This window comes from Nannospalax galili, unplaced genomic scaffold (genome assembly GCF_000622305.1).
Source record: "Nannospalax galili isolate Female #2095 unplaced genomic scaffold, S.galili_v1.0 scaffold229, whole genome shotgun sequence".
Lineage (NCBI taxonomy): Eukaryota > Metazoa > Chordata > Mammalia > Rodentia > Spalacidae > Nannospalax > Nannospalax galili.
Window position 1 is genome coordinate 1,795,196 of NW_008360328.1, and position 12,929 is coordinate 1,808,124.

General features: G+C 43.4%; 1 protein-coding gene and 1 non-coding gene across 8 annotated transcripts; both read left to right on the forward strand.

Annotated features, from left to right (window-relative positions):
• Positions 1-2,289: 2,289 nt before the first annotated feature.
• Trnak-uuu lies at positions 2,290-2,362 on the forward strand. The gene has a single exon. It is a non-coding gene; the product is annotated as a tRNA-Lys (tRNA).
• A 3,315-nt stretch (positions 2,363-5,677) lies between these two features.
• Tlcd5 (TLC domain containing 5) lies at positions 5,678-12,676 on the forward strand. Of its 7 annotated transcripts, none has more exons than XM_008826006.3 (3): positions 5,855-6,013; positions 8,829-9,003; positions 10,801-12,676. In XM_008826006.3, exon 3 carries the CDS (start codon positions 10,905-10,907, stop codon positions 11,337-11,339), a length of 435 nt encoding a protein of 144 aa, XP_008824228.1. In that variant the 5' UTR covers positions 5,855-6,013; positions 8,829-9,003; positions 10,801-10,904; the 3' UTR covers positions 11,340-12,676. The 7 variants fall into 7 exon arrangements, with proteins under 7 accessions (XP_008824229.1, XP_008824228.1, XP_029416008.1 ...); XM_029560148.1 differs by having other exon boundaries at positions 8,889-9,003; XM_008826005.2 differs by having other exon boundaries at positions 5,943-6,013; positions 8,804-9,003.
• Positions 12,677-12,929: the final 253 nt, after the last annotated feature.

Below are 12,929 nucleotides of genomic sequence, written 5' to 3' on the forward strand. Positions count from 1 at the left end.
TGTGTATGAATGCATTGCCTGCATTATATAAGCGCACCTGTGTCATGCAATGCCCACAAAAGGTGTCTGATTCCTCCGCATCTGGAGTTACAGATGGTTGTTACCACCATGTGGGTGCTGGGAATTGGTCCTCTGCAAGAGCAGCCAGTGTTCTCAACCACTGAGCCATCTCTCCAGTCCTCAGTTCTCTTGTTTGTGTTTGTGTTTGCCATTGGAGATGTGGGCTCTCATCTTTCAGCTCCAGGCACCATGTGTGCTGTTTGCAGCCATTCCGGTCATTATGATGGACTCCTATCCCTCTAGAACCATAAGCCCAAATCTACTCTTCCTTTCATAAGTTTCCCTGATCTTGATGATTTATCATAGCAACAGAAAAGTACCTAATATACCACTTCACTTAAATTTGTAGTACAAAAAGGGAAAAAAATGTGTGTAGGGCCATTTAGCAAATTGTTGGAAATTCTGTCCCAATCATAAGTCAAACCTTATATGATGAAATTTATGAAACCCAAGTCAGCCACTTCAAACATCAGTTTTTAAAATGAAACATTCCAAGTTAGTGAGGTGGCTTAGCACATTATGGCACTTGCCTCCAAATCAAACTATCTGAGTTTGATCCCACATGGTGGAGAGAAGCAATTTTGGAAAGTTTTCCTATGCCTTTCACACTCACAGTGTGACACATGCATCCCCCCGACCATAAATAAATGTAAAAAATAAATAAAAAATAAATAAATAAAATAAAACATAACAAAATCCAACTCAAATATATACTAATTTGACTTAGGAACAATAGGAAAATATTTAAAATTCTTGCTTTCTGTAATTAAAAAGCATGTTTCTTAAGAGGAGAAAACTTTGTATACACAGTAAAAACACTGCAGTTCATAACATACCATGAATCTGAACTGAGGTGTTTCAAGCAGTGTTGATTGGCATTGTGTGATGGAAGGGCACATACAATGCAAAGGGTCATGTTGTGAACTCAGAATTAAGATTATAGTAAAGTCACAGGCCAGCACTGTCAGAATTACCTCAGATCCATATGTTTGATTCTGGAGTTCATTTTTTAAAATATTTTATTATTTTTATTTTATGTGTATGAATGTTATGCCTGCATGTAAGTAAGTACACCCATGTTGTGCAATGCCCAGAGGACAGAAGAGGCTGTTGGATCCCCTGGAACTGGAATTCTGGACAATTGTTAGCTGCCATGTGGGTGTGGGATTCGAACCCGGGTCTTCTGCAAGAACAGTCAGTGTTCTTAACCGCTGAGCCATCCCTCCAGCCCCTGGAGTTCATTTTAAAAAATATTTATTATTTTTATGTGTATGAGTGTATTGCCTGCATGTATGTAAGTGTACCAATGTCATGCAATGCTCGCAGAGGTCAGAAGAGGGTGTCGGATCCCTGGAACAGGAATTACAGACAGTTGTGTGTGCTGGGAACTCAACCAGGGTCCTCTGCAAGAAGAGCCAGTGCTCTTAACTACTGAGCCGTATCTCTAGCCCCTGGAGTTCATCAATGGGCATTCAGAAACCAACTTGTACTGCTGCCAAACTTTCCACACTCTTACATTCAGTCACATGACCCCACAGGAGGTTAAGAGCCTCAGTTTAGGAAGTTGTGCCCTAAACAACAAATGCTTGGGGGCTGGAGAGATGGTTCAGCATTTAAGAGCACTGGCTGCTCTTGCAGGACCTGGGTCAGTTCCCAGTACCCACATGGCAACTAACAACTGTCTGTAGTTCCGGTTCCAGGGGATCCGACACCCTCTTCTGACTTCCTCCAGCAGTGCACAACATGGGTGCACCTACCTATATGCAGGTAATACACTCATATTCATAAAATAAAAATAATAAATAAGCTGGGTGTGGTGGTGCTCACCTTTAATCCCAGCACTTGGGAAGCAGAAGCAGGTGGATATCTGTGGGTTCAAAGACAACCTGGTCTAAATAGTAAGTTCCAGGCCACCTGGGGCTACTGGGAGACCCTGTCTCAAAAAATACAATAAATAAGTAAATACATACATACATACATACATACATACATACATAAAATATTTAAAAAACAAACAGCTAGGTGTGGTGGCCCATACCTTTAATCCCAGCATTCGGGAGGCAGAGGCAGGTGGATCTCTGTGAGTTCAAGGCCAGCCTGGTCTACATAGTGAGTTCCAGGATAGCTGGAGCTACAGGGAGACCCTGTCTCAAAAAGACCAAAATAAATAAATAAATAAAATAAAAACCAAACAAACAAATGCCCTTCCCTGAAATAAGAAATCTAGTCGCCGGGATAGCTCAGTGGGTAGAGCATCAGACTTTTGATCTGAGGGTCTAGGGTTCATGTCCCTGTTCGGGCGCTCATTTTTGCCAGGCATGGTGGCACACACCTTTAATCCCAGCACTTGGGAGGCAGAGGCAAGAGGATCTTTGTGAGTTCGAGGCCAGCCTGGTCTACATAGTGAGTTCCAGGACAGCTGGGGCTACAGGGAGACCCTGTCTCAAAAAGACAAAAAAAAAAAAAAGAAATCTAGTCAAGCAGAGGCAGCACTTTGATGGTTGTTGTTATTGCTTTTTGGTTCTTTGAGACAGGGCTCTATGAGAGTAGAAAACTTTGTATATACAATTAAATAAATAATAAATAAATAAATAAATAAATAAATCTGCAATCTATAACATAATACTGGCCCAAGCTGACTGAAAACTTACCATGTAGTTCAGAATGACCTTGAGCTCTTGATCCCCCTATGCTACCACATTGCTGCTAGGTGGCATATTTCAGTGTGCCCCTTTAGTCATCTTGCTTGAGTTCTAATCATGTCACCTGGGGCAAGATTCCTGACTATTTTGTGCCTTAACTTCTCAACTGTAAATTGGGTGCAAAAGTAGATCCCACCCTATATAAATTAATGTATTCCAAGCGTTTGGAGCAATGTCACATGCATTAAGACAATGTACAAATGTCATCTGTGATTGTCATTGTTATTATTTTGGTGAAGAGCTTCTGTCCCCTGTTTGTCTTAAGGGTGGGAAGCACCACTGATTTGGTGGAGTAGAGATTGAGTAAAGATAAATTAATACAGTTTAGTCCTAGGTAATGAAGCTTGATCCCAGAACCCAAGAACTGGCACCTTTCCCAACCCAAGTCTGTAGACTCCTGAAGTCTTTATTATTCTGTTCTTTTGTGAGAAATGGAGGTAGCAAGAAGAAAGTCCCAGATTAAGAGACTGGAATGGAAAACAAAATGTTGAAGCAGAAATAAACAGAAAGGGTTGAGGCTTGCTTACAGTCCCTTTAGTGATATGGATCTTGTCCTGTCTCGTTTATCCAGGCTATCATCCTCTTATCTGGTAGGTTCTAACACACTCATAACAGGTCTCCTCCAATTACACTTACATTGATTTTAGCCCAGTGCCTCTGGAGCACCTGTTCTCAACTTTGATAGCAAGTTGGAATCACTGGGAAAGCTTTATAAATAACTGATATAACCACCCTGGGATTCTGATTTTGTTTGGGGATGTGACCTTGGCACTAGTATTTAAAAGTTCTCCAAATGATTCTACCGTGAGATTGTGAATCACTGCCCCAAAACTGCAGATGTAGTAAGTAGCTTAGTGGTGGAGTATTTGCCTAGTATACCCAAAGTCCTGGGTTCAGTCCTCATCACCACCAGAGAATTATTGTCTAAGTGTGGATCTAGATCACTGGGGACCTTGTTAAAATGTAGATTCCATTGGTCTCCATAGTGAGTTACAGGCCAGCTGTGGCTACAGGGAGACCCTGTCTCAAAAAGACCAATAAAATAAATACATAAAAATAAAATGTAGATTCCAGTTTTGTAAGTCCAGAGCTAGGATCTGAGGTTCTGTATATCCAACAAGCTGCCAGGTGATACTGATTTCACTAGTGATCCTTCTCTGTCCCTAGACCACACGTTGAGTAAAAGCGTAAAACTTTGAGAGTATGGCCATATGATTTCCTGTTCAAAAACATCACAGGCTTCATCTTAGGCATGGAAGCAGATGCCTTAGCCCAGCACCTTAGGCTGGCATTAAGGCAGCTAAGGCTCTCTAACAGTGGCTCTGGTCACCTGAATGACCTCAGGCATATTTAAAAACATACTGATTCTTGCCCCACACCAGATCTATTGAATCACAACAGTCTGTATAAGGGTATTTTGAAAACAGTCTCTAAGTAGTGCAGATGATCACCAAACTTTTGAAATGCCAAGTATGCTTCTAATATAGTTTTACATTAATTCTTGGGCTTTTTTGAGGCAGGAGCTCATATAGTCCAGACTGGCCTTGAACTTATTATGTAGCTGAGAATGACACTGAATTCCTGATCCTCCTGCCTCCACTTCCTGAGTGCTGGGATTATAGCTGTGAATTAGCATGCCTGGCTTACTTTTTTATTAATTCAGCTGACAAACATTCATTGTACCTGTTCCATACTAGGTTCTAGGGAAACAGATGAAAACAGTATCATCTTTGTCTTTGAGCAGTTGGAAAGATAAATAACTCAAACAAGAATATTTAATATTTTCAGGCATGGTCTAAACACATCTGTGATAAAGGTCTTCTCTTCTGAAGAATGCATGTGCTCCTTAGTACCCATCATCTTAGCATTCCATCATTGTCTGTCGAGCAAAAGTCAAACTCCCCTCCTTACCCCATTATCCCACTTAATATTTTCTCTCTTCCTCTCCTTCCTCTCTGTTTTCATTTTGAGACAGGGTATCCAGGCTGGCTTCTAAATCACAATCCTTCTGCCTCAGCCTCCCAAGTGCTGCCATTATAGGTGTGCCTCACTATACCAGGCTCATAATTTTTTCTTCAAATTTATTATCATTGGACTCAGAAACAAGGATTTGTCTGAAAATGAAATAAAGGTCTGGGAATACAGTTCAGTGGTAGAGTACTTGTCTAACACGTTTGAGGCTTCTGGTTTAATCCCAGTCTTGGAAAAACAACTCCAAACGTGAAATGAAAGCAACATATGGTATTTATATAGTGACAGTCATTGTTCTATGCATTTTAGAAATATAACCTATTCAAATTCTCACAATAGTCTATGAGAGAGGCATTACTCTCTGGTTTTGTGGATGAGAGAAAGGAGGCACAGAAACCTAACTTGCCCAACTGCATACCAGCAGAGTTTACTTTTTTTTTTTTTTTTAATGTGTGTGTGTCTGCATGTGTTGGAACACTTGTGCTCCTCAGAGGCCAGTAGAGGGTGTTGGATCCTTGCAGCGGAGTTATAGCAAGTTGTGAGTTGTCTGATGTGGATACTGAGAGCTGAACCCCGGTTTTCTGCAAGAGCAGCAAAGACTCTTAATGGCTGAGCCATCTCTCCAGCCCCTTCCTGATGTCTATGCCCATTTGGAGACAGTGCTGAAATGAAAATAATTTATAATTCCCAGGTCTGAGCACTTTCCTGGAAATCAGTCATTTGTGAGTTTGTTTCACAACTCTGATTCAAGCAGGAGGGCAAAAAGAGAGTCTTGTATCTCCCATTTTACATAGTAGGTTGCGAGTACTTAGTTGGTGCTCAATAAATGCTTAATGGAGCGACTGTACCATCATTTGGGGGCAGAATGGATACTGATTTATTTATTGAGCGAGGAGCGTCCTAGAGATTGAACCCAGGGCCTCATACATGTTAGGCAAGCAGTCTACCACGGAGAAGCCAGACACTCTCTACATCCGTACCCCCCAAAGATTTAAACAGACAACAAATAAGAACAACGGCCTGCAGATCTTACGTCATCGTTAGAACGCCTTCCCCTTCCCTGCCTAAAGTAGGACCCTCCATCCAGCTCGGTTTGCTGAGGTTCCAGGCCCAGCACAAGTTCTGCGCGCTCCGTCCTCCCAGCCAGCAGGTGCCCCCAGACCCCGGCTCCTCCTCCGGCGTCGTCACAGCCTCGTCTCTCCCCTCACCCTCTGCAGCTTCCTGTCCCCGCGATCCCGGCCCAGGGCTGTGGGTACCGAGGCTTCCCGGTGCGCTCCCAGGTAACTGCGCTCGCTGCGCGGGATGGGTACCTGCCTGCAGGCGGAGGAGGAGGCGGGCGATCCTCCAGGCCGCGGGGCGCACCAGGCTCCTCCTGCCCTGGGGCGCCGCGGCCTTTTTGCGCCAGGCTCCGGGCGCCCGGCTGGATGCTGAGATAACGGTCCCAGAATCATGCGATCTGGGCTGGGAGGCGGGCGTGGCTGCGGGCCTTGGGTACGTCCACCCGCAAAGGATGCGACTTTACTTCTGGCTCGGCGCCCCAGGCTCCAGCTCGCAGGCTGCCGGCCCAGCGCCACTCATCGCCGGCCTGGCCAGGACCAGTAGCCTGGAAGGGGGAGCCCGGAGCCGCCTAGCTACAAGGGCCTGGGAAATATCCAGACCCCACACCAGACGCGCAGTCTCAAGGTCACCGAGCTGCGTCTGCCATTTACAAATGCCTGCTTTTACTGGGGTTGTTTGTAAATGGACTACTGTTTTTCCTCTCGGGCCAGGGAATTAAGATTCAGAGAAGAATACTCTAAAAATACTAATCGCCATGTCTCAAAGAGCTGATCCGCCTTACTGGCCGGTGACCCTGGCCTTTGAATGGAAATAAGGGGGACAGCTCTTTTCACTCGGGTACTTTGTATGTCTGGCTGTTTCTCTGAAAATATTGGCTTAGAAGTTTTAGAAAATTCTTCTTCAGGTCCTTCTTTTGTTTTTGAAAACAAGCTCTACAGGTTGAAGTGATTTCCCCCACACGCAGGTTTATGCTGGACACCTACTGTCGTCTTGAATGGGAATCTGATTTCTGATGAAAGCTGGACAGAATTTGACCTTGGGTCAATCCGTCTTTGGATAGCATTCCTGGGAGTGGCTTGTGTATTGAAGTGTGTTGGTCTGCAGATACTATTTCATTTGTCAGAAAAGGTTGAGCAGTGAGTGTGTAGCCATGCAGAAAATTCCTGCAGAGATGAGACACATAGCTGACATGTTTGGGACTTTTTTATTTGTAGTTTTAACAGAGGAGCTAATATATATTAATAATAACATCTTAGTCATTTTTTGGAGCATAGTTCTATATGGCTAAATTAACTCAGTATTGGCTGTTCTTCTCTAAATGTATTTGTATCACTAAGAATTTTCATGGCGTTTTGTGACTTTTGAAAGTCTTGTTATCTAGCCATGCCTGGCTGGCTTGGAACTCACTATATAGACTAAGCTGGGCTTGAACTCTAGGCAATCCTGCCTCTACTGCCCAAGGGCTGGGATATCAACTGCTTACCGCTATGCCTATCTCCTTTCCTTCATTTTAATTTTTTTCTTTTCCTTCACTTTTAACAGAATAATTGCCTTAAACGTATTAAACATTTATTTTATTTTATGTGTCTGTTTTGCTGCATCCAAGTGCACCATGTTGTGCATTGCCCATGGAGGACAGAAGAGAGCATCAGATCTCCTGAAACTGTAGTTAAAGATGGTTGTTAGCTGCCATGTGGGTGCTGGGAACCAAACCCAAGTCCTCTGCAAGAGCAACAAGTGCTCTTAACCACTGAGCCATCTCTCCAGCTCCATTACACTATTTTTGTATTTCAATATTTACTCAAAATCCTTTTGTTTCCCTGGTAATATTATAATGGAGTTGGATTTCAGAACTCCCACCACTTCTAAGATGTCTGGATTCTTTGCTTAGTGCTATATTTAGGTTTGCCCAAGTTTTGATTTTGTCTGATAAACCTATGAGCCGAAACCAGACCTCAGTTGAATTTAGTTTCAGCTTAACCACATTTCAAAATGCTTGGTGACATGTGAATTCTAGCAGAAACCAAAATGGTATTTTGTTTTTTTTCATGAGAGTTTTTCCTCCCTCCCGGTGTGTGTGTGTGTGTGTGTGTGTGTGTGTGTGTGTGTGTGTGCATGTGTGTGTACATATATGGAGGCCAGGGGTCAATCTCTGGTGTCATTCCTTAGTTGCTCTCTTCTTTCTTTTAGACGTTTCTCAACAGGGATTCTACATCCCCAGTGCTGGGGTTACAAGTGTGCACCACCATGCTTTGCTCTTTTACATGGGCTCTGAGAATCAAACTCAAGTCCTCATGTGCAGCAAGCCCTTTACCAACTGAGCTGTCTTGAGCTGTCTCCCTAGCCTCCTTCCCTTTTTGTGATACTAGGGATTGAACCCAGAGCCACATACATAAAAGGCAAGTGGTATCCCACTGAACTAGAAACATAGCCCTTACAGCTTTCATATATATTTACATATAGTATATATATTTTTGAGACATAGTCTCTATAAGTAGCTCAGGTTGGCCTTGAATTGCTGTGTAGCCCAAGCTGCCTTCAAAGTCGAGATCCTCCTCCTTCAATCTCCTGAGTAGCTGAGATTATAGGTGTATACTACCATGCCTGGCTAGTGCCGGGATTTTTGAAACGTGAACACATTATCAGATACATGTGCTTTATTGTTCGTGTATCATTGTCCAAAGCCAGTGATCTCTAGAGGGTTATTATTGGCGTTTGCTCATCATTAGTTAAGTGTGAAGTTAGCCTACTGGCTCAGAGTGCTGTTCCTGGCTTTCAGTTCATAGCTTTCATCAGGTGCCAGCATGGTATCTCTAAGGGATCTGGAGTTATAATATAGCAGTCACACTTACGTAGAAGATTCTTGGATACATATGTAATAAAGTGTTTCAGTAAAGGCCGTGTCTTCATAGCATTCTATAGCAGCAATTCAGGCATAAACACAAAATGACCCGCTGCTGTTTTCTTAGGGTGCATCCTTTGTTTTTCTGGTTTTGGTCTCTTCGTCATAGGATGGCATTAGGTCTGTGTCTGCAGGTGCTGTGCAGCCTGGGTGGCTGGCTCTCACTCTATACATCTTTCTGCCACCTGAATAAGCACCGAAGCTATGAGTGGAGCTGCCGGCTGGTGACCTTCACCCATGGAGTCCTCTCTATAGGCCTGTCTGCTTACATTGGCTTCATTGATGGCCCTTGGCCTTTTACTCATCCAGGTAGGTAGAGGGAACAGTAAAGGTTTTTCCTTAGTGATTTATGATTTGGGGGCTAGTCTTAGAATGGAACTTTAAAATGAATTTTTATAATATTGACGAATACCCCCATTCTAAGTTGTATTGATGTCTTCATTGTTAACTTTGATACTTTGATATTGTATATGTCACCTAGTGTTTCTGCTTTTCATAACTCTATCTTTTTGTGATACTAGAGTTCAATCATTTTTTCTTTTTGTAATATTTGGGATTGAACCTAGGGCTGTGTACATGTCAGGCAAGTTCTCTGTCATTGAGCTATATAGCTATATTCCTAGCTATGTCCCTGTGGTTTTTTTTTTTTTTTTCATTTCTTTTTTATTTTTGAGAGGATCTCACTAAGCTGGTCAGGCTGGCCTGGCTTTGAATCATTCTGTACCCCAAGGGTGACAGTGAGCTTATGATCTTCCTTCTGAGTAGCTGAGATTATAGGCCTATGCCAACAGACCTGGCTCTTTCTTTTCTTTCTTTCTTTTTCTTTCCTTCTTTCTTTCTTTCTTTTTTTCTTTCTTTCTTTCTTTCTTTTTTTTTTTTTTTTTAGAAAGAGAAAGGCTCTTGTTTTATAGCCCAGGCTAGGCTCAAACCTTCTATTAAACTGAAATGAAAAAATTCTTAAGTTTTGTGTTTTATAAGAAGGTACTTAATGATTTTTAAATATGGCAGATGCTTGCACCTCATGTTCTTGGATATGAGGACAATCTGATTTTGGGGGTTCTCTCTGGAGTCTACTTTCAGGATGGGTTAGGGCTGCCAGTGTCCAATAACCTAAGTTAATAAATGAAGTCTAACATGCATGACAAAGTGACCCAAGAGTTTGGAAACAGACCTTTAGCTGCCTAATGAGTGTTGAATGTCCGGGCACTCAGGAGGCAAAAGCTGCTGTATCTCTTGTGAGATCAAGTTCCAAGCCAGCTGGGGCTACAGGGAGACTGTGTCTCAAAAAGACAAAAAAAAAAAAAAGTGGAGAATGAAGGCTTAGCATTTTCACTGAAACAACAAAATAACTCAATTTTATGTTGTTCTGCTTGATGCTTGAGTCATTCATTGATGTCTTTGAGGGTTTTCCCCCATTTTTGTTTTGAGAGAGGGTCTTGCTACTTTCCCTGACCATACTCTCTAGTTCCTGCCTACAATCCCAGCCCTCAGAGGCTGAGGCAAGGGATTGCTGAAAGTTCAAGGCCAGCCTGGGCTACATAGCAAGTACTAGGAAGACTATGTCCCCAAAAAATATAAAATAAGAAAGACTGTAGTTTTAGACATTTGTCTTATTTTATTTTATTATTTTTATTTTATGTGTATGTGTATATTGCCTGCATGTAGATAAGTGCACCCATGTCATACAATGCCCACGGAGGTCAGAAAAGGCTGTTGGATCCCCTGGGACTGGAGTTTCGGACAGTTGTTAGCTGCCATGTGGGTGCTGGGATTCGAACCCGGGTCTTCTGCAAGAACAACCAGTGTTCTTAACTGCTGAGCCATCTCTCCAGCCCGTCTTTGGTTTTCTGAGATAGGGCCTCATGTAATCCAGGCTTAGCCCTGACTCCCTATGTAACCAAGGCTGGCCTTGATGTCCTGATCCCCCTCCTTCTACCACCCAGATGCTGGGATTATAGGGAAGGCTAGATGGTAGGTTTTGTTGTTGTTATCATTAAAAGCTTGTGCTTATCACTGCTTTTGTCCTCTTCAGATAGTAACAGAGGATTTTCTCTGCAGGTGGCATGATGCCTAGTCACTCAGTTCTTCTGTCTTGGTTTGTTTCAGGCTCACCTAACACACCTCTCCAAGTTCATGTTCTGTGTCTCACCTTGGGCTACTTCATCTTTGACTTGGGCTGGTGCATCTACTTCCAGTCTGAGGGTGCCCTGATGCTGGCTCACCACACACTGAGCATCTTAGGCATCATCATGGCCCTGGCACTTGGAGAGTCAGGCACAGAGGTCAACGCGGTCCTCTTTGGAAGTGAGATCACCAACCCGTTGCTACAGATGCGCTGGTTTCTCCGTGAAACAGGGCACTACCACAGTTTCACTGGAGATGTGGTGGACTTTCTCTTTGTGGCTTTGTTCACTGGTGTGAGGATTGGCGTAGGAGCCCATCTCCTTTTCTGTGAAATGGTCTCACCCACACCCAAGTGGTTTGTAAAAGTTGGGGGAGTAGCCATGTACACTGTGTCTTGGTGTTTCATGGTTAGCATCTGGCGTTTTGCGTGGAAGAAAAGTATCAAGAAGTACCATGCGTGGAGAAGCAGACGGAGTGAAGAACGACAGCTGAGACACAATGGATATCTTAAGACACACTAGGCCAGAGCTTGATCCCAATAATAGATTGGGTTGAAGTGACCGTGGGAACTGGATCAGAAACAGAACTGTTACTATAGAACGGAGCTCATAATACACATAGGTTTTGAAAAAGGGCTAAATATATTGATCTCTTTGGTCAGTTTCCAAGCTAAGCACATGCAGTATTAAAACACTGACTCCTGCAGTGGCACCTGTAGAAAGTGCACATCCTCAGTGATGACTGGGAAGAATGCAGTGAGGTGAGGATTATTGCTATTTATCTTGGGGTCCATGTTCCTGGGAGCCTTGATATCCAAACAACTTTGAAAAGAACTTGAGTAAGATCAGTGCTGTCTCTTGTTCCTTTACAAGTAATTCCTTCCCTACCTGTTCCTGCTTTCCATGCACATTTCATGACTGATCACACCACGTACAACAAAGAGAGGGACTCTCAGGAAGGGCCAAGTGTTGGACATTCAAACATTACATCTGTGAATGGGACGTGGTTATGCAAAGAGAGACAGAAGGATGTGAGTGAAACTGGCAATGGTAGCCTCCTCCTACTCTATCAGAGGTTCCCAAGAAGGCTCAGGGCTCAACTATAGTCTCACAGCTTTGATTTATGAGAGTGAAAGGATACAAAGAAAACTTAGCAAAGGGAAAAAGCACCTTAGGCAAAGTCCGAGAATATCCAGGCCCAAGTTTCTAAAGTCTTCTCGCATTTGGCTATACAGGACATATATTTATGACATCATCAAAGACCCAGGACTTTTACTAGTGACAGGGCACATAGGTAGCTTCTGCCTAGCACATGGCAAAATTTAAGACTCCCCCAAACAGGCATTCAGCATAAGCCACCTTGCTTGTAGAGAGTTTAGGAGCGGTGAGCCAGTCTTATCAGTGGTGGGCCCCTCTCAGTCGTAGTGTTCAGACCAGTCAAGGGCCAACCTTGCAAGCAGGCCTTTCCAAGGATAGCAGTTTAGGCTTGTTATGTTAATTCTTATGTGCACAAAAATCATAGATCTAGGGCTTTGGATGCAAGATGAATGAGGTGTGGGTAGACTTACCAAGTCCTGTTGTGCGAGTTTTGCCCTACCAGGAAAACTATGCCAGTTCTCAGGGCTTTAGTGAATTAATCGCCTAGGCATGAAAGGCCATGACTAAATTCCATAGGGATTTACCATGTGGATTCCACTGGACTTGAGATGGGAGTTCAGGTTTCAGCTCTGTAGTATATATTACAAACTAGAACCAAAGATTTCAATGAGGGTACTGGCCTCAGGTGATGAAGCTAATTTATTTCCCTTCCTTCCTTCCTTCCTTCCTTCCTTCCTTCCTTCCTTCCTCCCTTCTTTCCTCCCTTCATTCCCTCTTTCCTTCTCCCTTCCTTCCTTCCTTCTTTCCTTTCTTCCTTCCTCTTTCCTTCCTTCCCTCTTTCCCTCCCTCCCTCCCTCCTTCTTTCCTTCCTTCCTTCCTTCCTTCTTCCTTCCCTCCCCTCCATCCCTCCCTCTCTCCCTCTTCTTTCCTTCCTTTCTTCTTCCCTCCCTCCCCCTTTTGTTTCAGATATATTCCTTTTATCACTTTATATATTTTAGACAGGGTCTTGCTTGT

Excerpts from the sequence above, each read along its gene's own strand:
- Tlcd5 (XM_008826004.3), top strand. The coding sequence starts at position 8,739 with ATGACCCGCTGCTGTTTTCTTAGGGTGCATCCTTTGTTTTTCTGGTTT. Across the intron at positions 9,004-10,800 it reads TTGGCCTTTTACTCATCCAG|GCTCACCTAACACACCTCTC; the intron begins GTAGGTAGAGGG and ends GGTTTGTTTCAG.